General features: G+C 42.5%; 1 protein-coding gene across 3 annotated transcripts in view; it reads left to right on the plus strand.

Moving 5' to 3' along the window:
* Window positions 1–24,281, plus strand: part of ppp1r12a (protein phosphatase 1, regulatory subunit 12A) — a 47,882-nt gene extending 23,601 nt beyond the window's left edge. Inside the window, exons 4-25 of one of the 3 annotated variants that reach the window (XM_056367622.1) lie at window positions 3,309–3,468; window positions 4,152–4,296; window positions 4,385–4,459; window positions 4,619–4,710; window positions 4,853–5,010; window positions 5,249–5,370; window positions 7,598–7,822; window positions 8,201–8,292; window positions 10,409–10,573; window positions 11,384–11,545; window positions 12,822–12,912; window positions 13,193–13,375; window positions 13,507–13,678; window positions 14,521–14,642; window positions 14,825–14,890; window positions 16,411–16,427; window positions 16,530–16,644; window positions 16,732–16,836; window positions 16,935–16,982; window positions 17,165–17,198; window positions 18,087–18,137; window positions 22,279–24,281. In XM_056367622.1, coding sequence (XP_056223597.1) covers window positions 3,309–3,468; window positions 4,152–4,296; window positions 4,385–4,459; window positions 4,619–4,710; window positions 4,853–5,010; window positions 5,249–5,370; window positions 7,598–7,822; window positions 8,201–8,292; window positions 10,409–10,573; window positions 11,384–11,545; window positions 12,822–12,912; window positions 13,193–13,375; window positions 13,507–13,678; window positions 14,521–14,642; window positions 14,825–14,890; window positions 16,411–16,427; window positions 16,530–16,644; window positions 16,732–16,836; window positions 16,935–16,982; window positions 17,165–17,198; window positions 18,087–18,118 — 2,381 coding nt within the window. In that variant the 3' untranslated portion in view covers window positions 18,119–18,137; window positions 22,279–24,281. The remainder of the gene's footprint in view (window positions 1–3,308; window positions 3,469–4,151; window positions 4,297–4,384; window positions 4,460–4,618; window positions 4,711–4,852; window positions 5,011–5,248; window positions 5,371–7,597; window positions 7,823–8,200; window positions 8,293–10,408; window positions 10,574–11,383; window positions 11,546–12,821; window positions 12,913–13,192; window positions 13,376–13,506; window positions 13,679–14,520; window positions 14,643–14,824; window positions 14,891–16,410; window positions 16,428–16,529; window positions 16,645–16,731; window positions 16,837–16,934; window positions 16,983–17,164; window positions 17,199–18,086; window positions 18,138–22,278) is intronic. The other 2 variants (XM_056367620.1, XM_056367621.1) reach the window with 2 other exon arrangements.
* Window positions 24,282–24,633: the final 352 nt, after the last annotated feature.

A 24,633-nucleotide genomic window follows, 5' to 3' on the forward strand; every position in this document is an offset into this window, starting at 1 on the left:
CGGCCTTCGCTGCTGCACATTTTGCCATTCCTTAAGATGGCCTACCATTCACGCACTCATATGAACAAATGCTACGTTTCCAGCTTTGGTCATTAATTGTTTAAGATATGAAATGCAAGTCTTTCACACATAGCCAATCATGTACATGCATCTAACAGCACCCTCATTAGAAAGGTATAGGATGACCTTGTCCGCAGGGTCAGAAGATGCAGATTCCATGTAATCTACTACGTCTTCAACTGCATTGGCTTACACTGACTTTAAGTGTGTTTTGCAGTGTTGAAAACTGTCTAGTATCCCGAGCAACCTTGAGAATAAAGGGCCGTCTGTAAGCTGTCGGTCTCTTGACAGCCCCGTTTAACTCCTTGTCCAAGTGTTTGAAAGCACATGGCATCCAGTGATAATTACACCACAGTGCTGTTTACATGTTACGCTCCTTGGGTGTGTTATGTAACGTTGGAGAGACTTGCACCCACCCGAACCTCAAGCATCTCAGCCAGCGGCACCTGTCAGCTTTGATTTGCCGATTCCCGGGCGACGCACCGCCTGGTTCAGAGCATCCGACCACTGCCTCAGCTAAGATCCGTCACTAAGGGATGCAAAACCAAACATGTATCTTCATGTAACGTGCTCAAAGATTTCACAGAGCCAGATGGCTGAATAATATTTTTTTTAATTCAAGTTTGAGACTTATTTATTTATTCATTAATGCAGAATTGGAGGAAACTGCTTTTGAGATAAATCACCACTGAAGAGTGAATTTGCGATGATCCTGGCCTGAGGGCAGCTGCAGACAATCCACAGCTCAGTTCTCTATGCTAGAGGTAGCAGGCAGCATTATGCAACTAGCTGTTGTGTAACGCTTCTGTATGTTTGTAATGTGATTTTCTCCTCTCAAAGAGATACCAGTCATGGGGTTAAACTCGTTACTGAGTGGCCACGGTTTCCCGCTCGGAAAGGACAACCTCTAGATCCTCTCCTTGACCCTGATTTGGGTCAAGTGACTGGGCAGCCATGCCACCCTACTTTCCCTCTCCATCAGATGCCGCATGAAAGCTGCTCTCTGTCCTTGTGATGGGCTGAAGGTGGAAAAACCTCACAAATGTTTCTAACTCGCACGCTGTCCCTGTTAGCTTGGGTGCTGCTGACGGGGCAGAAGTGTGTGGGTCATTTAGATTAGACTGACATCAGCTTTATCTTCAGCTCAAAGTAAAACAGTTTCTTTTGAGTGTTCTTAAAAAAAAAAAAACAGGAACCTTATTAACCGCTGAGGATCCGGATGCTTGCTTCAGGGTAGATTTCTATAGATATTTAATTTTGCCTTTGCCAGACATCCTGTAGGTATATTGTCAGTGAAGGTGAAACAGGAGGCAAGTCCTTTTTTGGTGTATTGGATTTTCTCTTTATCTTAATGCTTAGGTAGAAGATGTGCTGTTCCCTTGTAAAAACTCAACTTTGAACTGCTGCCAACTCTTCCACCCGGCTCTTGTTCTGTAGTCCTACTTAAAGGCCATTAGGCTGCCTGCTTTTTATAGACGCAGTGTAGGCTACTTCCCAAGAGATCACGGGACGTTACCCTACCTGGCCAGCTCCCATTCCCTACATTAACTGAACAGCGCTAATGAAGTTTAGGTTGGTTTTCTAACATAATACTGTAGCTGTGTGCTGCACTTAGTTAGGGTGGATTTATATAATGACAGCTCAAGCTTGAATTAAGGCATTTCTGTATGTCTCAACTTGATTAAATAGAATTAAACTATACATACCTGACACTGCGTGTTTCTTTTAATGTGTAAAAAATAAAGTAGGTTAAAAAAAAAATCTATTAACTTTTATTTATTGATAGAATACACCACAGCACTGTGTGACACCAAACGAGGCTGGATCACATTAAAATAACATTTCTTCTCACTTGTAATCTAATTGTAGTTGTGTGAGTTTCTGAATGTTGTAACCTTAAAAAAATTTGACAACATTTGGTTGTTATTGCTATGTTACTGCTGTTACACTGAGCAGCCAACCATAGTGAGTCGTAGGTCCAGTTCCTGTCCCAAAGTCACTGTTTGAAATGAAACTTGAAATCCAGTCAAACATAAACTCAGACACTGACTCATCTTCTTCCCATTTGGTTTCACTTTCTGAGCCTCGAGCTCACTAATCCTCCTAATAAGCAACATGTCCAGTCTTAAACAAGCCAGAATATGACTGCTGCTTCGCTCAGTTGAAGCCTGAGTTGCGTGTGCTGGAAAGTAGTTGGATTTTCGCTATGATATTCAACGCTCATGGACCAGTTTTCAGACATTTGAAGGAGCAGAAAGCAAATGAGCAGATGTCTCAGTAACTTTGTTTGTGCTGCTCTTGATTAGCAGATCTCTTTTTGCTCAACATATGGCTAAAGTCAGATTTTTCCCTTGCCCTTTTCTGAAGCCAAACTTGCAGACACAGACGTCCTCTTTCATTGGTTTAGAAGCTCGAGGCGATCTTTAAACTTTCCAAGGTGTCAGGAATTGAGCGATGATGTATCCTTGGGAGTGGAACAAGAAACTATAAGATCAGCTGAAGCTTTGGCTCCCACCCCAGAGCACTTCTTGGACCGCTGTTTATGTAGTTCAACACAGTTAACGCTCAGCTGACGAGTCAACGACTCGTGCAACGGTGCGTTTTAGACCGTCTCGTGTTCCAACCAGGTGTCGACAAGACAATACAGGCCTGTTTTTCACTGCTGCCCTGCATGCAGCGTATAGCTCAGACATATTGACCCACTTAACCAGCTGAGGCCTTTATGTTTGCTGCCTCTGTTTCACTCTCAAATTGACAGAATATTGGCAGAAAACTGTATTCTAAAGCAGAACAAGAGCTTTACAACACCCTCTAGTGTTGCGAGAGGCTGCCAGAATAATGCTGCATCTATTTCTCCTCCTATAGAATAGACAGCATCAAGGCCTGGCTTAATAAAAGTGCTGAGGTGAAAGAGTTGCATCTTGTGTAACAGTGACTTGTCACTGCTGTCATTATTGCTGCATTATCACTGCAGTGTTTAAGCATGCAAAGATTTATCTAATTGCTATGTGTTGAAATATATCCTCTTCTCTCTACTGGTATCCATAATCACAGACTAATGTAATGTATTCCAAACATTCACATACCTTACTGTAGACGTAAGACAAGGGCTCATAATAAATACCTTGATGTAATTGCTTCTTGTTCCTCCTCCACTCTCTGGGTTCAGTGTTACAACTGGTAGCTTGTCCCTAAGTAGTAGGTAATCCTAGGATGCCACTTTAACGGCCTCCTCTGTGTCTCATCAGGGGTGGATATCGAGGCGGCCCGGAAAGAGGAGGAGCGGGTCATGCTGAGGGACGCCCGGCAGTGGCTCAACAGCGGCCAGATTCAAGACATTCGGCACGCCAAGTCCGGAGGAACGGCGCTCCACGTAGCGGCCGCGAAGGGATACGTTGAGGTTTTAAAGTAAGCAGCGGTCTTGATTTCACAGGTAGCAGACTGAGTGTAAAAGGTTTTCTCATCCTGTTTTCCCTGTTGGGGCAAAAATGCAATGGCCAGTGCATTAATAGCTCTGTTACACAAAGCCTGCCCTTTAAGTTACCTTAGATAAATACTGTTTATAATCAAGACAGTGCTGAGGCCTAGCATCAGGATTTTCTTCACCAATGTCAAACACAATCTTGGTGTCTGCATCTTGTCAATGTGCCGCTCCAACATTGTCTCTGTGGGATGTTAATACAGCTACACTGCGGCCGCCTGTCCATCTGGTCTGGGACGCCAGCCAGCAAACTCTTAATGCCATAGATAGCTCTAAGATATCTAAGATGTTTAGTGACTACCATACACAATTCACGGATCTAAATGTTTTCCCCGTCTTGGCAGATTTATTGGCTAAAATAATCAGGTTTTAAAATTTGCTATCGTCATCCAGCTGTTCTACTATTATCTGATAAATCTGACCTGAGGTTACAAAGCTGACGCAGTTCTAAAAGCCCGGACCCTGGCAGCACCTTGAAGGATTAGTTTATAGACTCAAATCCGAGAACCAGATTTGCTAATTCTAAGGAAAACTATTTTTGCTTCCCCTCTCTGTCTCTCTCTCTTTCTCAAACACACACAAACACACTCCTCCCTCCCTCACTGTGCAGGCTTTTAATCCAAGCAGGGTATGATGTAAATATTAAGGACTATGATGGCTGGACTCCTCTACACGCAGCAGCACACTGGGGCAAAGAGGAGGCATGTAGGATACTGGTGGAGAATCTATGTGACATGGACCTCATTAATAAAATGGTGAGTAACTTGAACCGTCAGGAGTCTTGTCATTAAATGCTGTGTAATCTATATTTTACGTAAAATTTTTATTTTATTTCTCCCACAGGGCCAGACACCTTTTGATGTAGCAGACGAAGATGTTCTGGGATATTTAGAAGAACTACAAAAGAAACAAAATCTGGTGAGTACAACTTCATCAGCAGTTTCAATGGTGGATACATTTGAATGACCTCTAAAAACTTTTTATGAAAGCCTGTTATTGAATGAACGATTCATTACGTGTCCTAGATTGTGTCTTTACCCCAGTTTGAATAACTGATTTTTGTTTTCTTTATTCCAGCTGATGAGTGAGAAGAAAGATGTTAAGAAATCTCCTTTGATTGAAACGACAACCACCGGGGATAACAACCAATCACTGAAACCACTCAAGAGGTAAATAGCTTCTAAACTAACCCCCTATAGCGCAGGCATAATTAATTCAACTTTCTTTTTTGATGTGAACATTTTTGACTTTGTATCTTTTGATTTAACTAAAGTTCTCTACTGATGCTGTTTTTAAATTTGTGCGTTGCAGCAAAGAAACGCTGCTTCTGGAGCCAGAGAAGAGCGCCCCACGCATCGAGGCCTTGGAAGCGGAGAAGGAGGATGAAGGAGAGGAGGGGAAGAAGGACGAATCGAGCTGCTCCAGCGACGAAGAGGAGGAAGAGGATTCAGAGTCGGAGACCGAAGCAGGTACCGTCTTATTTTAGACTTGCTGTGTGGGATCACCAAATCATGTCCAAAGCCAAAGCATTTACTGGTTGTCAATTAAATTACTCTCATAGAATTTAATTTGGTCAGCTCTGGGCCTTTTTACCACAACATGTTCCTGTTCAGTGATCAGACATCAACACAGTCACCACATAAAATCTTTGTTTTCTTTTCTACATATATAAAATAATACACTTTTTTTTCTTTTCGACTCCTCCAGACAAGAGCAAGCCTTCAGCATCGGTGAGCAACAGCACAACGCCCGCCCCAACCAGTATCACCGTGTCATCTCCAACTACTCCAACCAACCAGGTGACAACCCCCACCTCACCAGTAAAGAAGGTATGATCTGGTGGTGTTTGCCATCCTATCCTGCGCAGACGGCTGCAACAGTACAGGCATGACGACAATTGGCAAGCAGTTGTTTGGTTTTGAAAGGCCTTGAATGCTGCAAATTAAATGCTGCAGCACAGCCATGATGTAATCATGTCACTACTCTGGCCTCAAACTACTCTAAGTAGTAACTGCACCTCCTCTGTTACATGACGCCAATTTAACTTTGTACCACTGAGACATGTCGGTGCCTCATTACAGACATAAATCAATAAAATTCAACATCTATTTAGATTTTCTCCCCTTTGAACACAAACCTAATTTCACAGCCGGCTGAAGACACTGAAGGGTGGGTGAGGGGGGTGGGGGGGTTTACATAAATGAGTTTGCTGTTCATACTTCAAAGCCATCAAACAAATAGTTGTTTCTGGTCGTGATTTTCCTTCATGTTGCAGAACAGTGAGCAAACAAAGCTAACAAACACCACCGAAAGAGAGGGAGATAAAGAGAGAGAGAGTTACGACCAGTTGTCACTGGCGTTTAACAAACATGGCGACAAGCTGCTCGGGTGGGATGATTAGTGGCCAGTTCTGGATGATGTTAACAGTTTACTACAAGACTGTTAGGACACCAACATGAGTGTTTAGAGTAGTAGATAGGGTTGGTTGTTGGGAGCAAAACAAGGGCTGGTTGTGTTTTTTCCCCTTTTGAGTGTGCTGCCCTCTGCTGGTGAAATCGGGCGAAGCATTTGACCAAAGTGACCCTGGTGAATTTCAACAAGGCTACTTCAGTCTGCTGTTAGAGCTAGCTGCTAGAAGGTATTTCCAGGTGTTTCGTGTGGTTGTATATTATTAAAATTAAGGCTCTTTATATTATAGCTGTAATATCAGAAACCGCCCACAGACTGCATCATCCCCTGAAAATTTGAATAGCCTTTGTAGCCTTTAGCAATCAGCTGCCACCTATCTTAGACTTTCTAAATGCTGTTTCTTTTTTTTTTTCTGCTTCTTTTCTTGCAATTATCTTCTTCTTCTTCCAGCCCTTCTTTGAAGCCTAGCGCTCACACATCACAATGTCTTCTGTCTAACAAGAATGAGCAAAAAACATTAACAATGTCCAGTTTTGACACTACCAGATGTTTGTGGGATCTGACGCTTATTCCAACTGAGAACAATAATGGTAGTCTCCCCCTTCCCTGGTTTTTTGGCAGTAAGCATTGTGTGGTGTGACTAGGCCTTAAAAAAAAAAAAAAAAAAAAAAAAAATCTGTCCTTGCCATAAAGTGTGTTTCTTTTGCTGCTGCTTCTGTCTTATCCTGGCTTTTTCTCTGTCTCAACCTCTGTCCTCCTCCCTTGCTCTCCCTCCTCTCCCTCTCTTCTGCGTCTTTCTCATCCTGGGCTCTTGTCTTGGTTGGCTTTAGTTTGAATATATTACTCCCCTCATGCCTGTGGCGGAGCCAGGCTGTCCTGCATTGTGGCGTCAAGGCTTGCGCAAAACTGGCATTTCTCTAGTGCCCAAAAAACCTATGGTGAGGCATTGGTGTGCACCAGAGTTGTTCTCTCATCCTACATGCACCTGTGCACTGACAAACTACTTAACACCTCCCTAACCACCCTGGCCTGATCCAGGTTTTGCTGATTTGAACGCCCCTGTCGCTGACTTTCACTCATCAACCCCACATGGTGTTGTTCTCACTTGTAATCAGCAATTGCACCGTCCTAATTGTGCTTTCACCTTGTGTCTGTGTGGCTTCTGTGTTGTGTTTAGTTGCTTGTCATCCTCTGATCGATATTTGTGGCCAGACCTTGTGTGAGAAATATAAATTGGACCCTAAACTCTCCAACAAGTTGAAAGAGCCTTCACCACCCTTTGTTTAAGGCCGTTAGTGTTACCGTCTTTTGAGGATAGCATGTGCTCAGAAATATTTATTTATAGTTCAGCAGTGGGTTCAGTCAGGTACAGGTGTGTATATTTTACTCTGAATCTACCTCTTAACTGGCATGTCCTTCCTTAAAAATGTCTCTTCCTGGTCTCGTCATTAAAACCTAAAAAATTGCAGCCCCTAGAGATTAATCCAAAACCTTTTTTTTTTTTTTTTTTTTTTTTTAACTAGTGTTTTGACCTTATTGACTTTTGTGTTACTCACCAAGAAGACTAAAAATCCCATTTTAACATCGTCATGCTTTTAAATGGTTCTGTCAGCGTATGAAACAACTGCCCCGGTCCTCCCTTTTCAGGTCACTCAGCCTGCTGGAAAGGCCTCAACTAAAACGGAGGAGGAGAGGAAGGACGAGTCTCCAGCGTCGTGGCGTCTGGGCTTGAGGAAGACGGGCAGCTACGGGGCGCTAGCAGAGATCACGGCAACCAAGGAGGCTCAGAGGGAGAAGGACACAACGGGGGTGATGCGCTCAGCTTCCAGCCCTCGTCTCTCCTCTTCCCTGGACAACAAAGACAAAGAGAAGGTCGACAGTCGCATACAATTTTATTTTTATTTTATTTTTTGTGGCATATGTCATAGATCCGTGCGTCACCAGGATGCTCAGAAACATGCTCACAGAGTCACAAATGAGGGGGTCTGGGGCATACAGTGTACTTCATACACAAATAGGATGCGGTGATCGAGTCATTAAGAGTTAAAATTCAGTTACTGTCTTTCCTTTTTAGCCATATAACAAGCTCCTTTTATGGAGTGTTTGATGACGAAGGAATCATCTGTACTTGGACTGATGTGGTTTCCTGATGCTACCATGAAAGGCTGAACTTTTCCAAGAGCTCATATCAGACCAAAATGCTATCTATACAGTCACTGACATGGGTCCCGTCTGTTCCTCTGCCTACAGGAAAAGGACAAAGGAACCAGGCTTGCCTATGTGGCCCCCACCATCCCCAGGAGACTGGCCAGTACTTCAGACATCGACGAGAAGGAAAACAGGTGAAGCACTGGAGCTGAGTGGCTCTGTGCAAACATGCATTGGCATGAGCAGCTCCTGCTGCCCACTGCTGTGTGTTGCAGGACAAAGGCCCCAATGCTCTGCATGGTGTGTGTAGCCCAAAGCAACTGCTTTTGGTTATGTTGTCACGTTGTGCAGCAATGGATTTGGTCAAAACTGAACGATTCATTAGAAAGGGCAGACTTCATGGTAGAATAGGATGTAATGGGGAAAGACTAGAGTATTTATAAGCTCATATCCAGTATTTATATATATATAATGCAAGATAAATCTCTGCCAAACTTCCATCCCTCATCTCGTCATCAGATCTCTGCTCCATCTGATCTGATGCGTCGATCCATTATGAGGTTGACTTGCATAGCTTTTGGAAGTGAAAACCACTGTGTAGACAACGCTGACAGTTTTTTTTTAATTTTTTTTATCAGTCTTCTACAGTACTTTTTGCTTGGATTTTATCATCAGATGAATGCTTCCATGCACAGCAGCAGCTACTGAGAAAGCAATGCAAATCAGCCCAATGCCTTTTTCTATCACTGCCACACAATCTGTTGCATGACTATACCTGTCCTGTCAGGTTGCTGTGCCACTTTTAATGAGTTTAAATGCATTACCCAGGCCTTTAAACAAGCCTGCATATCCTTCCGACTCCCAAAATTCCCAGGGGTTGATCATGGCACAAAACCTAGACATGGACTTATGCTGCATTCATGTCATATGGGAAAAATCCCCAATATGAGCCACCTTATTAAATGAACGTAGTTTTCAGGTTGTAAAAGTTACTTCAGAATTTGCAAAAATGATCTAAAAAAAAAAAAACAAAATCAAAATTTATGGCATCAACTCCATATGACATGAATGCTCCAATAGTGTGTCAAAGCTAGTCTTAAATATGTATGTTTCTTTTACTGTATCTGTGTGTGTGCGCCTCCACCGCTAACATGCCTCTCTCGCCCACCCGCCTGCCAACACGCCAGCACGTCCCATACGCTAGCGCTAGGGCGGAGCGGCAGCACGCGGGACGTGCCAGCCAAGTCTTCGTCCACCTCCAGCTTGGACCCTAACACCTGTAATACTAAACCCTGGCAGCCACCCGCCTCCCACTACCAGTCTTACAGCATTTACCGCAGGTACACCAGCCTCACCGGGGACAACACCGTCTCCACACCCACCTGTCCTCACTGTGTGTCTCTGCTCTGCTGAAGTGCATTTGTTCTTGTGTTCATTTAATGATCAAATGAATATCGGAAGAGGTGCTTGTTATAATATGCATTCAGAACTGGCCTCTGGATGAATTCTGGTTCAGATCAAGGTTACGACAATAGAATCTACATACGTATCAAACCCACCCAGTAAATTCATCGTGCTGCTTCTGTGATCAGAGCGGTTCAGATTTCCTGAATAACGAGTCTGCAAAAGCTGAACACTGGTGTCACTGCACTACTGTGACACTGCTGCACTATTTAATGAAAGTATGTTCAGCTTAATTCTCACTGACTCGGCTATGGAATTTCGCTTTTTAATCAATAGCACTACTGTTAACATAACCCCTAACTCCTCTGAAATGACCTTAGGCTGTGTCAGACAATTTAATGATTTATTAAACCCATCTGACAAAGGCCCTTTTTTGTGTGTAAGACATGCAGAGCCACCACTGCTGCTAACAGCAGGTGAAACCTGTTTTTACACTGTGAAAGAAATATGTTCCAAGCTCTTCCTGCCAATGATGCAACAAGGAGGAAAAGGTTTGCTTTCCCCTGCTCAGTGTTTAATGTTAAAGCATCAGAGCAATCAGCGCACCCTCGTCATAAAGAATGGACAAGGGGAGGTTTTAAAGTATTTTATCACGGTGTGTCCAAAATTAATTATTGTAGAATTAGGCTTCGTAGAAAGTTAATGGATTTAATTAAATAAAAAATGTGGAGGACAATATTGATATTTCATGCAAAAAGACTGCGTGAATATTTTAGCTCTAGGCATCAATACTAAGTATCTCATTTAATCATCACATCATCTAACGGAAGTGATTGCCGTTGTGGTCGTTCACACAGCCCGGCCTGTGTCCCGCTCTGTCTCACTGGTGACTCTTTTATCTGACAGCGGCTCTTTCGGCAGAAGACACGAGGACTTGAGCTCCTCGACCACGTCCTCCTCCACGACCACCACCACCTCTTCATCTGTTACCTCGCCCACAGGCCATCGCGGCCTGCTCTCCAGCCTGGGCTCCTCTTCCACACGCACTGGCTCCACCAGTCTCACCAGCAGGTACCTGAACAGCACCGGAAAGACTTTGCAACCGGTGCCATCAACCAGTCCAGAAACTAGATACAGTTGTGATTCATAACTTGAAGACATTTCAATCGAATTGTTTGTTAAGTTTTAGCAACTTTTCATCTTAAAGGTCCCATATTGTATAAAGTGGGATTCCCATATTGTATAAAGTGGGATTCCCATGTGTTGTTAGGACTTATGTAACTTTGTGATATGACAAGCAGTCACCGCCCTCAGCCATGCCCCAAGCCCCGCCCTCCTGGACCCACCTTCCAACTTAGCAGAATGTGGTTTCTCTGAGTGTTTACCTGAAATCTGCTATTTTTTTATGTTTTTATTTTTTTACTCGGTCACTTAGAAAAGAGTCAGCCAATCAGAAGAGAGCCTGAGAGAGAGGCCTCTTTTTGATTGGCTCACCGACCTGTTGTTACTAGAGCTCCAGAGAGAAGCCTGAGAGAGGAGATGTAAAACTATGTTGAGAATGGTTTTTGGTTTTTAAAACCACAAAGTTTAAATTATTGGACCTTTTAACAACAAATCTCCCATCATTCTTTGACAACATGCCAATCTTTAACACTCTTATAAAATGCTATTGTTGCACACTAACAAGTTTACTCAACTGAAAGGTAATTAAAAGGTATTTTTATAGTATATTATATATCTGTATATGGGTATAGGAATTCTACAGGACCTGACCTCTCTTTTATAAAAAGCAGTTGAAGTGGAATCTGCATCTGTGTGTGTGTATATACATATATATATATATAATATATATATATATATAAAATGCTGTTGTGTAAACAGGTACTGGTCAGAGGAGAGTGCAGAGAGGGAGAAGGAGAAGGAGTCTGCTGCAGTCATCCCCACTATAAACACTGGCTCTACTACGACCACCGCATCGACCACTACTACCACCGCCATATCGACCACTACCACTGGCACTGTCACCGGCTCTGAAAGACGCAGGTAATACATTGATGTCATTTATATGTGAATAAATGTAACCGTTAATATTTTCTCTTCACATTATAACTTTTTTTCTTCTTCTTTGTTTTTGAAAGATGATTGAATAGTTTCTGTGTCAGGAATATGTTATCTTCCTGTTATTAGCCTCATTTATTTATTATGCTTGTTTATCTATATTCATGGAATTTTCAAGAGCAGTTTGGATAATTGTACAAAATGTTTACTGTAAACGGTCTCAAGAAATATTGGCATTAACCTTAAAAGCCTCCATCAGTCAAACAGTAATCCGGATGCATTTCCTCTGTTTGAGAACAGGGTGTGTGTGTGTGTGTGTGTGTGTATGAGGGTGATCTCCCGCTTTGTACACACAGTGTTTAGAGAGAAGAGGGAGTTTGTCCGTGTCTGTCTGTGAGAAAGGGAGCAGTGAGAGCGTGTCGCAGAAAGCGCGTGTTTGCACGTGTGTGTTTGAGTGGGGTCGAGTGCGTGTCTTCCTGTTGGAGAGCTGAAATAAGCCACCTGTCTTGGTGGGAGTGGAGCGAGGGCTGTTTGAGAGCCTGGGCCGCTCCAGTGACTTCTCCTTTTAAGGAAGGTGGGCAGAAGCTGCACATTTTCCTCAAGGCCAAGGCTCCTCTCTGCACTGAATCGGTTCATAGTTGTGTGTGGCCAACAGAAGCATGCTGCAGACTGAGTGAAAGTGCTAGAATAGTTCTGTTCCCCCAAACTGTTTTCACAAAAGGTTAAACATAGAGATTTGAATCCCGTTTTGACCAAATTAACTTAAAGTAGTTATAATAGTTGTTTTGAAAGCTTTATCTTTATCTAACTGCTTCTTCGTTACGGGAAATCCACGTCCACCAACATTTTCTGACATAGAGAGCAGCTTCACATTCACACCATTCCACGAATGTACACCCGGAGCTCTATAGTATATCTGCAGTCTTGCTGTTGGCAAGTGGGAGCTGCTGGGTTCAGCCATAGTCTGGCAGTCTAATATCCTCGCTCTGCCATATTTATTGTGTGAGGGGCGAGTGTTATCGCTTTCCTGGCTTGTCTGTAAATTAGAGCAGTCATCATTCTGATCTCAAGCCACCTTGTGTGACCTTAAGGCGCCACACTACCATACACCATGATGACAAGTGCCAGACTTATTCATAAAAGCGATGTTAACAGAAACAGCTTCCCTATCCCAACTGGCATCTAATATAAGAGTAATATTAATATATTTGCTCTGCCAAACGATTAAATTTGTGTGTGTGTCTTCTTGTGTGTGTGTTAGGTCATATCTGACGCCAGTGCGAGACGAGGAGTCAGAGTCTCAGAGGAAAGCTCGCTCCAGACAGGCTCGACAGTCGAGGAGGTCCACTCAGGTGAGTTACCCTATGTCACCTTTGACATGTTAATTTATCAACACATCACCACCAAAAAAGTAAAAACAAAATGTTATCAGATACTGAGCCATTGGTTTTACAGACAATTTGAGCAAAAGTTGTTTTGTGTTTCAGAATTTATGAGGTCATAAAGCACCGTTTTTAACTTTTTACCGCAGAGCAAATATGAATAAGAAGATTGTCGTAACAGAATTTTTAAAATATCATCTGAGTAAAAGATTAAAAAATCCAGAGGTTTGATATTACGCTCCTCATCCAGGGTGTGACTCTGACTGACCTGCAAGAGGCCGAGAAAACAATCGGCAAGAGTCGTACCCCAAAGACCCGCGAGGAGGAGAAGGAGGAGAGAGAGAAGCAGGACAAGGAGAAGCAGCAGGAGGAGAAGAAGGAGACGGAGACCAAGGAGGACGATTACCGATCGAAGTACCGCAGCTTCGAGGAGGTACAGTTCTCATCTTTGTCGTAAATTTCCGAAGACGGGTCACTGTAACTTCACAATAATTCACACCTTGAATATTTGACTCTGCTGTCGCTCTTACCTGCCTCCTTTCTCCCGTCCTCTCTCCCTTCCAGCGTTACCGGCCTTCATCCTCCTCCACCTCTGCCATTTCCACAGTCAGCACTGCCTCCACCCCATCCTACTCTAGCAGCACATTGTCCTCCAGTTCCAGCTCCCTCAACAGGCCTAACAGTCTGACGGGGATCACCTCCTCCTATAGCCGTTCCTCCAGAGACACGGAAAAAGGTCAGTGATTAGTGCCACTCAAATCAAAAGAATAGGTGCAGCAAGAAGTGCAGATAAACTTAAACCTAGCAGGTCCAACAGCCTGCTGGCCCCTAAGTCTTGATGTCATCTTTTTAGTACGAGTTAAAGATATCTTTAGCTAGCTTAACGATCACTTTCCTGAAAGTGAAATAACTAATATAAAGCCATATAGACGCAGCGTTTGTCTGCTTATTTCCACCTGATGCTGATATCTGTCGCCGCAGGCCCACATTCACATGGGCAAACCGCCACATGCCGATTAAGAGCATTGTGACAGAAAGGGGATTGTGTTGCCTTTTTAAATTAAGTAGCTCCTCTCTTAACGAATAAATCCATGACACATCCTTGGGAAAACAGGCGGCAGCTTTATTCTGTTCAACTGAAGGAAACACTGACCGCTTTGTTCTTCCACGACCAAAGGCCTTTTTTTTTTTTTCTTTCATTCTTTGTCTGAACTCGAGCCAAGTCAAGTAGTTGTCCTGACTGTACTTTGTGCAGTCAAACTGTTGCCTCAGTTAACCTGGACCTTTCTATCTTCCAGTTTGAATTCTTATTAGGACTGCTTCGTGGGCATTTGCCCTGTTGATGTCAAAGTAATTAGGGTCAAATTGTTCTTCGATTAAATACAGGGCAGAGTTCAGAAGCAGATCATTTAGAGATGTACAAAAGGAACAGATGTTATCAATACTCTGTGTTAAATACGTGTGGCCTATGAGTGCCGATTGGCTGAAAAGGTGTAATACTATATCATTCAATTTTATTATGAAATTATCATTCGTTAGCACTTTAATTTACCTGTCGTCATTTGTGTGGATGCACAGAAGCAGATAAGAAGGAGGAGGAGAAGGAGGGAGAGGACAAGTCTCAGCCCCGCTCCATACGGGATCGCAGGCGGCCCCGCGAGAAGAGACGCTCCACTGGGGTTTCCTTCTGGACCCAAGACGTAAGAGACTCGCACACAGTGATAGATTTATTTATTTATATATTTTAGAGTTCAGGTGTTTAAGTATTCAGTGCACTCTTCATGAGGTGCAATAGTTCATGACACCCGCACAACCCTGACTTTTCCTCTTTGATCATTTGGGTAGCAAGAGCTGAAAAGCGTCTGTAACTTTCTAATTCCAGGGTGATGAAAATGACCCTGACCAGCAGTCCGACTCAGAGGAGGGCAGCACCAAGGGAGAGCTACAGGTAACCCGACACACGCTCGCAGACGGGGCAGAGAGTAGATGAAGCTGCCCTCGAGCCCGGCCGTCAAATCAAACTACTCCCATTTCTTTTCTTGTACGCCGACACTTCCGTTTGATTTCTGCCCCTCTGCATTTATTCTCTATTCCAGTCCTTCCTCGTGTCTCCTCATGTAGGGAAGGCCAGGCGGGTCCACTAGTCTTTGATATTCACCACTCTGCCCTGCACAGCTATGATTTCCTCCCCTCCCTCTTATCTTTCCTTCTCACTGTCGGCGCCCTTTGAATATTTTATTGTGTCCACCTTCCGGTGATTGTCCGGTTGCCGTGGCGACCTTGCAAAACCAAAATTATTTTTCTTCCATAGATCATAAGGTTTTCAAAACATGCAGACGCACAAAGGCAAGGAAGTCTGGGTCACCGGGGTCAAAGCACACACACAAATGAGATGTTGGAGAGTCAAATTTGAAATCGTTGTAAATGAGATTTTTACCCAGTGGTTACATAATAACAAAATAAAAACGAAAAGTATAAGTTGTCAAAACCAATTAAACGCAGTCTTAATGTCCATGAATGGAGCAGCGTGGGGCAGATTGTGTGGGCGGTGTTGTGAAAATATTGCTGGCTGAGTGAACTTCCTGTTTGAATGAGAGCGTCACATAGACACTAGTGGGAGATGACAAGGACGTACAGAGCTGCCAGACATCTCTGACTGTAGGACAGTGTAAAGGGTGGAGCTCTAAATAGGAAACAAGCAATTATCTTGCTTGAAGATGCAAAAGCTTACAGGAAAAGCTTTTGAGTCTCTTCCTTTCCTGCACTCTAAAATTAGTTTTTATGTAAAGCACGTTGAACTGCTTTTGCATGAGGTAGACAAATAAATTTGAATTTAAAACATCAAAATGTGAAAAATAGCTCGAGTGATGCAAGTTTTAACTCCTTCCTGATTGAGAGATTTAAGACATTGATTAAAACAGATCAGAAGACCACTGGTTTGTTTTTCATGGCTGTAATCTGCCACTCGTGCTTTGGATCTCATCAATATAATATTATCCGGCTGTTGATCTGTGCAGCTGAACTTTACATCATTTTTCCTGAAAGGCTCTTCAGGAGTTCTTTATTCAGATTGTAGCATCGTTATTGTGCCTCCGCCCCCCCGTCCCCCTCAGGAAGCCGACTGCAATTTCAAAATAGCTGGAAGCCCGACCCACCAGACCTGACCCCCCCTATCTGATGCTGCTGCTGTGGCACTCGACAAGCGCAGTAGACTTCCAGGCAAGCCAGCTGTTTAGGGATTAGTGTGTATGTACTTGCATGTAGAGCAGTTTGCAGGAGGCTGACTGATGAGAGTGAAGGTCAGGTGCTGCGGCTGAGGAGGCTTTAGTTTAAATGAGCAGTCTTTTTTTTTTTAATGTGCAAGTTCTGTATTAATGTGATTCACAGTTTGACTCTATAAAAACACTGACGTGATGCTTTTCTATCTCTAGACATTAACATTGACTTTGGCTTTTTGTTTCTTTTCAGAGTGACAGATTGTCCAGGTATGTGTCACCTGCTACATATTGACTTCAGCATCTGTTCTGCGTCTCTGTGTTGCCCAAACGTTTGGTTATAAATACGTGACGACGTCGTTTCTGTTTCAGGAATGAGAGCACTTCATCCTTAGATCGCAACGACACTCTTTTTAGCCGTAGCTATGAGAGTCGAAGGCCATACTCGAGCCGACTGGATAGAGACGACACCACTGATTATAAAAAGGTACAATCATTATGTCAAATTCCGTCTTACAGCACTAATTCTGATTCATTTGATTATTGACTGACATGTTCTTCTCTTCGTCTCCAGCTCTACGAGCAGATCTTAGCTGAGAACGAGAAGTTGAAGGCCCAGTTACGTGACACAGACCTGGAGCTGGCAGACTTGAAGCTACAACTAGAGAAGGCCACACAGGTGTGATGGACTCGCACTGCTGCAGCCGATTTTTTAGTAAAATCCTCATAAAAGATAATTCAGGTTTCTTATGTGTTGCCACTGTTTTGTCATTGCAGAGGCAGGAACGCTATGCTGACCGATCACAGCTTGAGATGGAGAAAAGGGTAATGACAGTTTAATTAACGCAGCTCTAAAACAAATGTGCCTTGTTTGAACTTTATGAAAAGATGTATAACTTCTGTCTCTCTCAAGTTTGTCTCAAACTAAATGTAGAACTAGTTACTTTGATAAATTCAACCTGCTTTCAAACATGACGGTAACACTGCCAATGGGTTTATGTCTGAAGGTAACGAGCAGGCCCCAATATCATCTGGGTGGTGGTATGATCTTACCCTGAGTTTTTGTATCAGTCTCCTCTCTTCTGCTGGCTGTTGTCTCACACATGCCCTTGTAGCCGGGGTCGTAGGGACTTCCTCCTCCCTCCTCCTCGCCACCCAGAACACCGCCACCGTCTCTTTCACTCGTTTTATAGTTTTTAACCTCAGAGGCAGCGTGTGGTCACCACTTCTCAAGACTTGCTTATTTTCTTATTTTTGTGTGTGTGTGTGTGTGTGTGTGTGTGTGTGTGTGTGTGTGTGTGAAAGTGTGTTTTTATCTTTGGTTTAATGCAGGAAGTAGAACAATCCTAGGTTGTTAAATTGCGTGTTAAAAGAACCTGTGCATGTGTGTTTTCACTCATTCGGTAATCATGCTGGCGTCTACAGCTGCAGCTGTGCAGCCATGACATCATAACCCCTGGATTAGTGAACTTCATCCACTATTTTCTAAGCCCCTGCTGTAATATAAACCACATTTGACATCATCACCCGTGTGTCATTTGTCCTCACAGGCTTTTATAATATGAGAATGTCCTTTTTTTTTGTTGTTGAAAAAAGACATTCTGACCTCCCCGTCCATGAGTCATTCCAATAACTTACCATCCAACACAACCTCTAAACATGTACGTCCCCATTTATTGACTCATTCCTGCCCTTTTATACATCATGTAAATTATTTATACCTCACTGAATATGTAAGTCTGAACTGGCTGTTGCTTGCAGACGCCTCACAAGATATGCGTGTGTTCAAGTGTGTGCTATCGCTACACCCTCACCATCTTCCACACCTCTATACTTAAAGCAGTGTGTAGAGCCTGCACCTTCAGTGTGTTTTTGTGCCGAGTGATGCGTGTGTCCCAGAGTTTGACCCGCTGTCCTCCACCCCCACAGGAAAGAAGAGCTCTAGAAAGGAAGATTTCTGAGATGGAGGAGGAACTTAAGGTACTGCCACACACGGTCACACAGACACACAGTGTATTATGTTTTCTGTTCACGTACAGTGAGGTTTATTTCCATTAATGACGTCAAGATCATAGGTGGTGTGTAGGTGGTACTTGTGAGTTCCAGTATGGTGCTAACAGCTGTGACTTTTCTGATCCTAAAATTCAGCCTGCGAGGCCCTTTTTTTTTTTTTTTTTTTATATATCAAATTAGTCACTTTTTTCTTTTGGTTTAACAGGAGAGGTGAGTCATCTCAAACCCTATGATGCCTAAAATATAATATGCATTTATTACAGCTTGGGTCGTATTTTTGTAGTTTCGCTTTTTCTTTAATCAGTTGTGATGACATTGTGCTCAACTGTGAGAAGTTTCTAGGATCTGGGAACATGGTGATGTCACTTTAATGAAGTCAGACGGAGCAAGAGACACGAGCAGTCAGTCAGACAGGTGGTAAACAAGTCAGGTTAAACAGGTTATCCACATTATCTGAACCCTGCATGTGTTTCTTGCTGTTTTATAAAGCAATGCTGCTTTGTTCCCAGGTTTCAGCAATTTACACCTTGAGTATAATGTTATTGTTACCAACAGGTGGGGCTGTTTCCAAAAGTCAGTGATGCATCAGTCAGGAGGAGCCATGATTTAGCTGCCTCGTAGTACACAGAGCAATGCAGGCGTGTGGCAAATTAACTTTCCTTTTTGAAATGTTCTGTGTGTATGTCATGTCTGTTTCTAGGGAGCCATTAATACAGGAGGACAAATATGATATGGTTATGAAATAGAGCTACCTGAGTTGTCAAATAAATCATTGGGTGTTGCCTAATGTAGACAAATACAATGAAAACTAATAAAAGAGCCACTGCTCTGACTAGTCCTGTTGGGAAAGAAACACGGAGATACTCCAGAGTCCTCATCTGCCTTTCCTCTTCTAAAAGTAAAATATGAAACACTTCCACTGAACTGGAACATACATGAATCCTACTTTTATGTCGCCTGTCACCTGGCTTCTTGAAAGATGATTTGTTTGGTTTCTGCTGTAAAGATGTCAGGAGACACTTTCCACTCATTTTCACACATCAAGAATATATTAACAAGTAACCATCAGAAAACTCCTCCCTAAGTTAAACTGACTTAACACCAACTCTAAACGATACTTCCAGACTAGCAACATGAAGGCTGCAATGACAGGGTCTTTAAAACAACATGCATCTCACATTGTAAATATGTAAACGTCTAGTCCTTGAATGTACCATAACCTCCACTCTTTCAAATGTTTCCTTGTATTCTTGCTAGACGTGCACCTGTGCATCTCTTATTCTGTTCAGGACACATCTCAGGTCAGCTGTTGTAATCTATGTTGACACAGCGTTTAAGCTCTTCTACTGAGACGGCCAATTAAATGTTCCTTTTCTGGAAAACTGATTTAAGGAGGAGAGAGGAGGGGGAGAAAAAAAAATCCATTACATCTCTAGTAAGCAAGTGTTCTTTCCATCGCTGTGGTAACGAAGTGTGTTTATTTTTAGGTTGTAGGCAGCCGGCTGATCTTATCGGTGTCACTTTTTCATTCTATCTACAAGCATCACACCGAACCGGAAAAAGCTCTTAATCATTCCTTCGGTTTCCAAAATCTGTCCCCATTTTCTAACAATCTTCCTCTTCTGTTTCCCCTTTTTCCTCCTCTCGGCCCCTCTTCTCTATTCATTTATATTGTCCTGTCTTTCATTAATCCTTCCTCTTTAATTTGTTTTTTTCAAACACATTTTTCCTTTCCTTCCTCTGCCATTCTTTTACTCTCACTCTCTCCTTCCATCCATTTCTGCCTCCTCCCTTTCTCTTTCTCTCTATTCTCCTGTGTTGTGTTTGTTGTCCCCCTCCCCTCCTCCCTCCTCCCTGCAGAACCTCCCCCAGGTAAAGCAGGTTCAGGCCCTGCGGCAGGTTAAGGAACGGCTGCAGGCTGAGAACCGGGCCCTGGCCCGCGTGGTGGCAAAGCTCTCGCAGTCCGCCTGCAGCCAGCTGCCCAGCGTCGACCTCTAAGCCACGTCCGTTTGTCCGCCACCATCTCTTCCTCCTTCTCCTCCTCTTCTCCTTCTTCTTCTTCTTCACCTTCTCCCTTCCCAACCCCATTCTTCTCATGCTCCATTCGCGCTCTGCCCTGCACCCATAGACAGGCAGGTGCCCAGCCGCCCAGCCACCACTGGTTTTGTAAACTCCCCTTTTCCGCCCCCCCTCTGCCTCCCCAGAGCTTTTGGTTTTCAGATTGGGGAGGGTGTCTTTTGGTTTTTACAACAGGACGCTCTCCTTTTTACAGTACATGACATGTCGAGTGTTTTCCACACTTCTCAGTGTTAAACATCCAAAACGAATCGACACGGGTGGAGAAGAAGCTAAGGTGAGTAGTGTTTGGCTGACAGGAGTCTAAATTCACTCCACATGTGGATCACTCTCTCACACATCTTCACGTACTGTAAAGGAAAGTGTCCTCTGTAGTTTCTAGTTGTGATGCTTCCATCAGAGGGAGCTCGGTTGTTCAGTTTGGCTTGTTCTGGCTTCTTTGCATGAAGTGGCATCTTTTATTTATTTATTTGGCATCAAGGTTTTTTGGCCCAAAATCTTCAGAGACTGAACCTTTTTTTTTTTCTTCTTCTTCTTTCCCCCCCGTCTGTACTCCTCCTCAGATTTTAGTTTTAACAGATGACAACAAAAACTCTTTCAGACAGCTGCATGCACCGACGGGTTCGGCTGGACACTGGTTTAGTTTTGATCAACATCAAGTATAAAGTATCTCAGTATACTTCAGAACATGATGGGACATTTAAACTAGCAGTTGATTGTCATCTGTATCGTTTGTTTTTAACGGGACTGAAATCTCTTGCTGGAGATTCTCAGTGTTGTGTGTCAGTAAAGAACCTCTGAAAAACACGATTCCTACCTGAAGTCCTCCACTGCATAACCTCCTCACATTTTACTTTACACAGAATATCTGTAACTAATTAGTAGAATAACAAGTGAATTTTTGAGTGTCATTATTGCACACATTGGAGATACTTCTTTTTTTTTTTTTAAGTTCATTTTTATTCAGCAGTAAAAGGTCCAACTTACTGATTGATGTCAGATCATATGACCTGACATTTGCCCATCATGGGTCACAAAACACAGCAAATAGAAGAGAGTGCTGACTCATACTTCATGCAGTATTACTTTGAATACTACAGAGCCCGGCAGGTATGATGGGAAAGGCAAACAATAATAATTGTGCTCTTCAATTACTTATTCATACTATTCAATGAATCATTTCTGCACAAAAATGAATAAAGCACAATGTTAAAGAATATTGACGACATTTTCAGAAAGATTTAGCAGGTATCTCAACATATCTCAGTCTAAAGCAAAACTGCATTAAAACCAGCAGCTTATTTAAATTAGATTTCGTCCACACCCACTAATGTTCACTTTGTTTTGCACTGCATCAGGCTACTGTGGCTAACTGATAGCAGCTAAGGCAAGGTAGTGTTGCTAACATAACATCCAGAGGTACAGCTGGATAAAAAGAGCATCTAAGATAAATGAACATGTGTTGTCACGATTTGAATACGAAGGAAGGGATTCAGTATCAAATCAAAGCTTTTATTTAGATTATTCACAGCAACCTGTAAATTCATCACCTGTTGCTGCGATTTCACAATAAGAGCACCAACTAAGTGGTTCAAGAGCACTTATCAGACAAGTTCTCCCGACACCTGGCGAGCTCTGTGGTAAACCGTACATTAATCAACTTTGACACTTTTCTAAAAATCAAAATGTCTCCGCTGTGTATTTTTGTGGCTGCCGGTGAGCAGCCGTTGAGGTTCTGCATGGCTTTCTCAGGAACTTTGGCCTGTGGTGTGCCCGCTTTTACTTCTCTCTCTTGACTTGAAACAAGTGATTTTAAAAGTAAAAAAGAGTAAACAAAACATATGAGAGATGCTGTGTGACTCCAAAGATTGCTTACACAAGCTGCAATTAACAGTTTGTAAAAAACCGGCCTGACTGGTTTAGTGACATGTGTATCTGTCAAGACTTGTCTAAGCCTCTCCCTCTCTCTCTCTCTCCCTCTCTCTCTCTCTGTCTCTTCCTCTCTTCCTTATTTCCTTTTCTTCCCTTTCAGATGCTCCCAGACTTGAAAGCAGACAACCAGAGACTAAAGGATGAGAACGGAGCACTCATTCGAGTCATTAGCAAGCTTTCCAAGTAGAACAGACCCCCCCGCCCCGTCTTCTGCACCCCCCTAGTCCCCCATGGCAGTGACTAATGGAATTGCACATTTAGATATTAATTGCAACAGACATCAGAGACAAGACTCCCCCTTTTTTTTTTTTTTTTTTCTTTTTGTTTTCTTTTTCTCCTCCCCGACTCTTTTTATCTACCTTTTTGCTCCTCCACCACTGCAGCATCCACCCATCCATCCATCCATCTGCCCCACACTCTCCTCGACTATAATCCACTCGATTGTGTGGCTGCTGTCCTGATAGAACCACTGAGTTTACAGAGCGAAAAGGAAAAAGGGTCGTGTGAGCAGCATGTAAAAGCATTGTGGGCGGGGAAGCCTGAAAACTATTTAACCAATAAGCCTTAGTTGTACATAAAGAGAAAAAGAAAAAAACACTTGCATCGATCTCTTCTCTCTCTCGGCTATCACTGAAGAACAGATATTATCCAACACCTGATTTTATTTGTGCCACAATCTCTTATTTGATGTCATTTTTTTCTTTTTTCTTTTTTTTTTTTGTTTCCTCTTCCTGTGTAAGTGTTGTGTGCTGTGCAGTTTCCTCCTCCCTCCCTCCTTAAAGTGCCACTTTTGCCCCATATCAGCTCCTAGTGGCCCCCCCTTTTATTTTTATTTTTCTTATTCTTCCCACACACCGATCACCAATGCACACACACTCAACCCCCCCCCCATTTTTTTTTTTTTTTGTACCTCTGTGTGTCTTCCTCCAAGAGGGAAAAAAATTTGAAATTCTCGCTTTAGCGAAACGAGGCGGACCTGGTGGAATTTAAGCTTTCACTGTATGTGCAATATGCATTTTCTTTTTTTTTCTTTTTTTTTCTTTTTTTTTTTTAAATGCTTTAATGATGAGTCCATCACAAGTAGGATTTTTCACTCTTCCACCGCTTCCATCGCTCACCTTCCTCCCCTCCTTTTTTTTTTTAATTTTATTTTTCTTTTGTTGTTTTTTGTTTTAAGTTTGTAGTGTAGTCAGTTTATACTCTGTATTTCTCACTTTGTTTTAGCAGGTACTGAGTGATGCTGTATATACCTGTATGTATTTGTTTGAGACCAGCACATGGCATGCGTTTATGGTTCCCGTCTGTTACTATTAAAAGTATACAAATTCCAGAGGACAAAAAGGTGTGTTTTAATTATTTTTCTTTTATAGTCTAAAGACATTGGCTACAGTACAGTAGAGCCTCTCTCTTACACGGGACGGCTGGCAGTGTTCAGTGCTTTATTTTCCAGTTTAAAAATAAGTGTTCACATAATTGTGAGATTTAAAAAAAATAATAATAAAAAATAAAAAGAAGAAAAAAGAAAAAAAAAAGAGAAATAATCGCTTCACTACATTTCACTTTCATTGTATTCAGTATCTTGGAAGAGTGCTGTTAATTTTGTTTCCAGTTTTTTAAAGCTGTAGTATTATAGCCAAGGTGTTGTCACTAAAAAATAAAATTAAAAAACATTTTAAGAAAAAGAAAAAAAAAAAAGAAGAAGAATATCTTAGGTATCGCTAACCCAGTCCTTTTTACAATGTCTACATGCACTGTCAATGCCATGTGAGGGGTCTTGATGTCAGGTTTAAAGCAAAATCGCCACCATCAAATATTCCATGCATCTGAAGACATTTTATGCATTTCAGTGGCCTTTTAAGGATATTTTAGTAAAAGAAGTTTAAAAAGAAAAAAAAAAAAAGTCACTGCAGATGGATTAATGACCATCTTCTCTGGTTAAGACTTTTTTGTTTTTTGTTTTGTTTTTTGTTTTTTTTTTCCTTTTTTTGTTTTTTCCCATCATCTTGTAAAATAGGTGTGTGGCTTAATACATGCAAGCTGTGCTGTGACTACCAACCACTGAAGAGTTCATTAAAAATAAACTTGTACATTGTAAAGTTCCAACTGTCTCATTATTTTTTTTTTCTTCTTTTTGTTTTTGTTTAGATGGTTGAAGTGGTTTTGACATAGACTGAAACGGCTGCCCCAGCTCCAACACTGGGTGAAAGAAAAATCACATTCACATCACATTTATTCTTTCCAGATATGATTGTTCCTGTTGATGGGAGAGACGTGTGCTGTTTTTAATGCTGTTTCTTATATAAGGTGGATCGGCCTGAGCACGAGGACCTGCCGTTGCTACACCCAGTCACACCAGTAGATGGTGCACAGCTTTGCAGACTGTCAGCCAGGTGCACTCAACATCATTTATTTTTTACTGTGTTCAATACAAATATGACGCACGACAGTGAAACAC

This window comes from Seriola aureovittata, chromosome 22 (genome assembly GCF_021018895.1).
Source record: "Seriola aureovittata isolate HTS-2021-v1 ecotype China chromosome 22, ASM2101889v1, whole genome shotgun sequence".
Classification (NCBI taxonomy): domain Eukaryota; kingdom Metazoa; phylum Chordata; class Actinopteri; order Carangiformes; family Carangidae; genus Seriola; species Seriola aureovittata.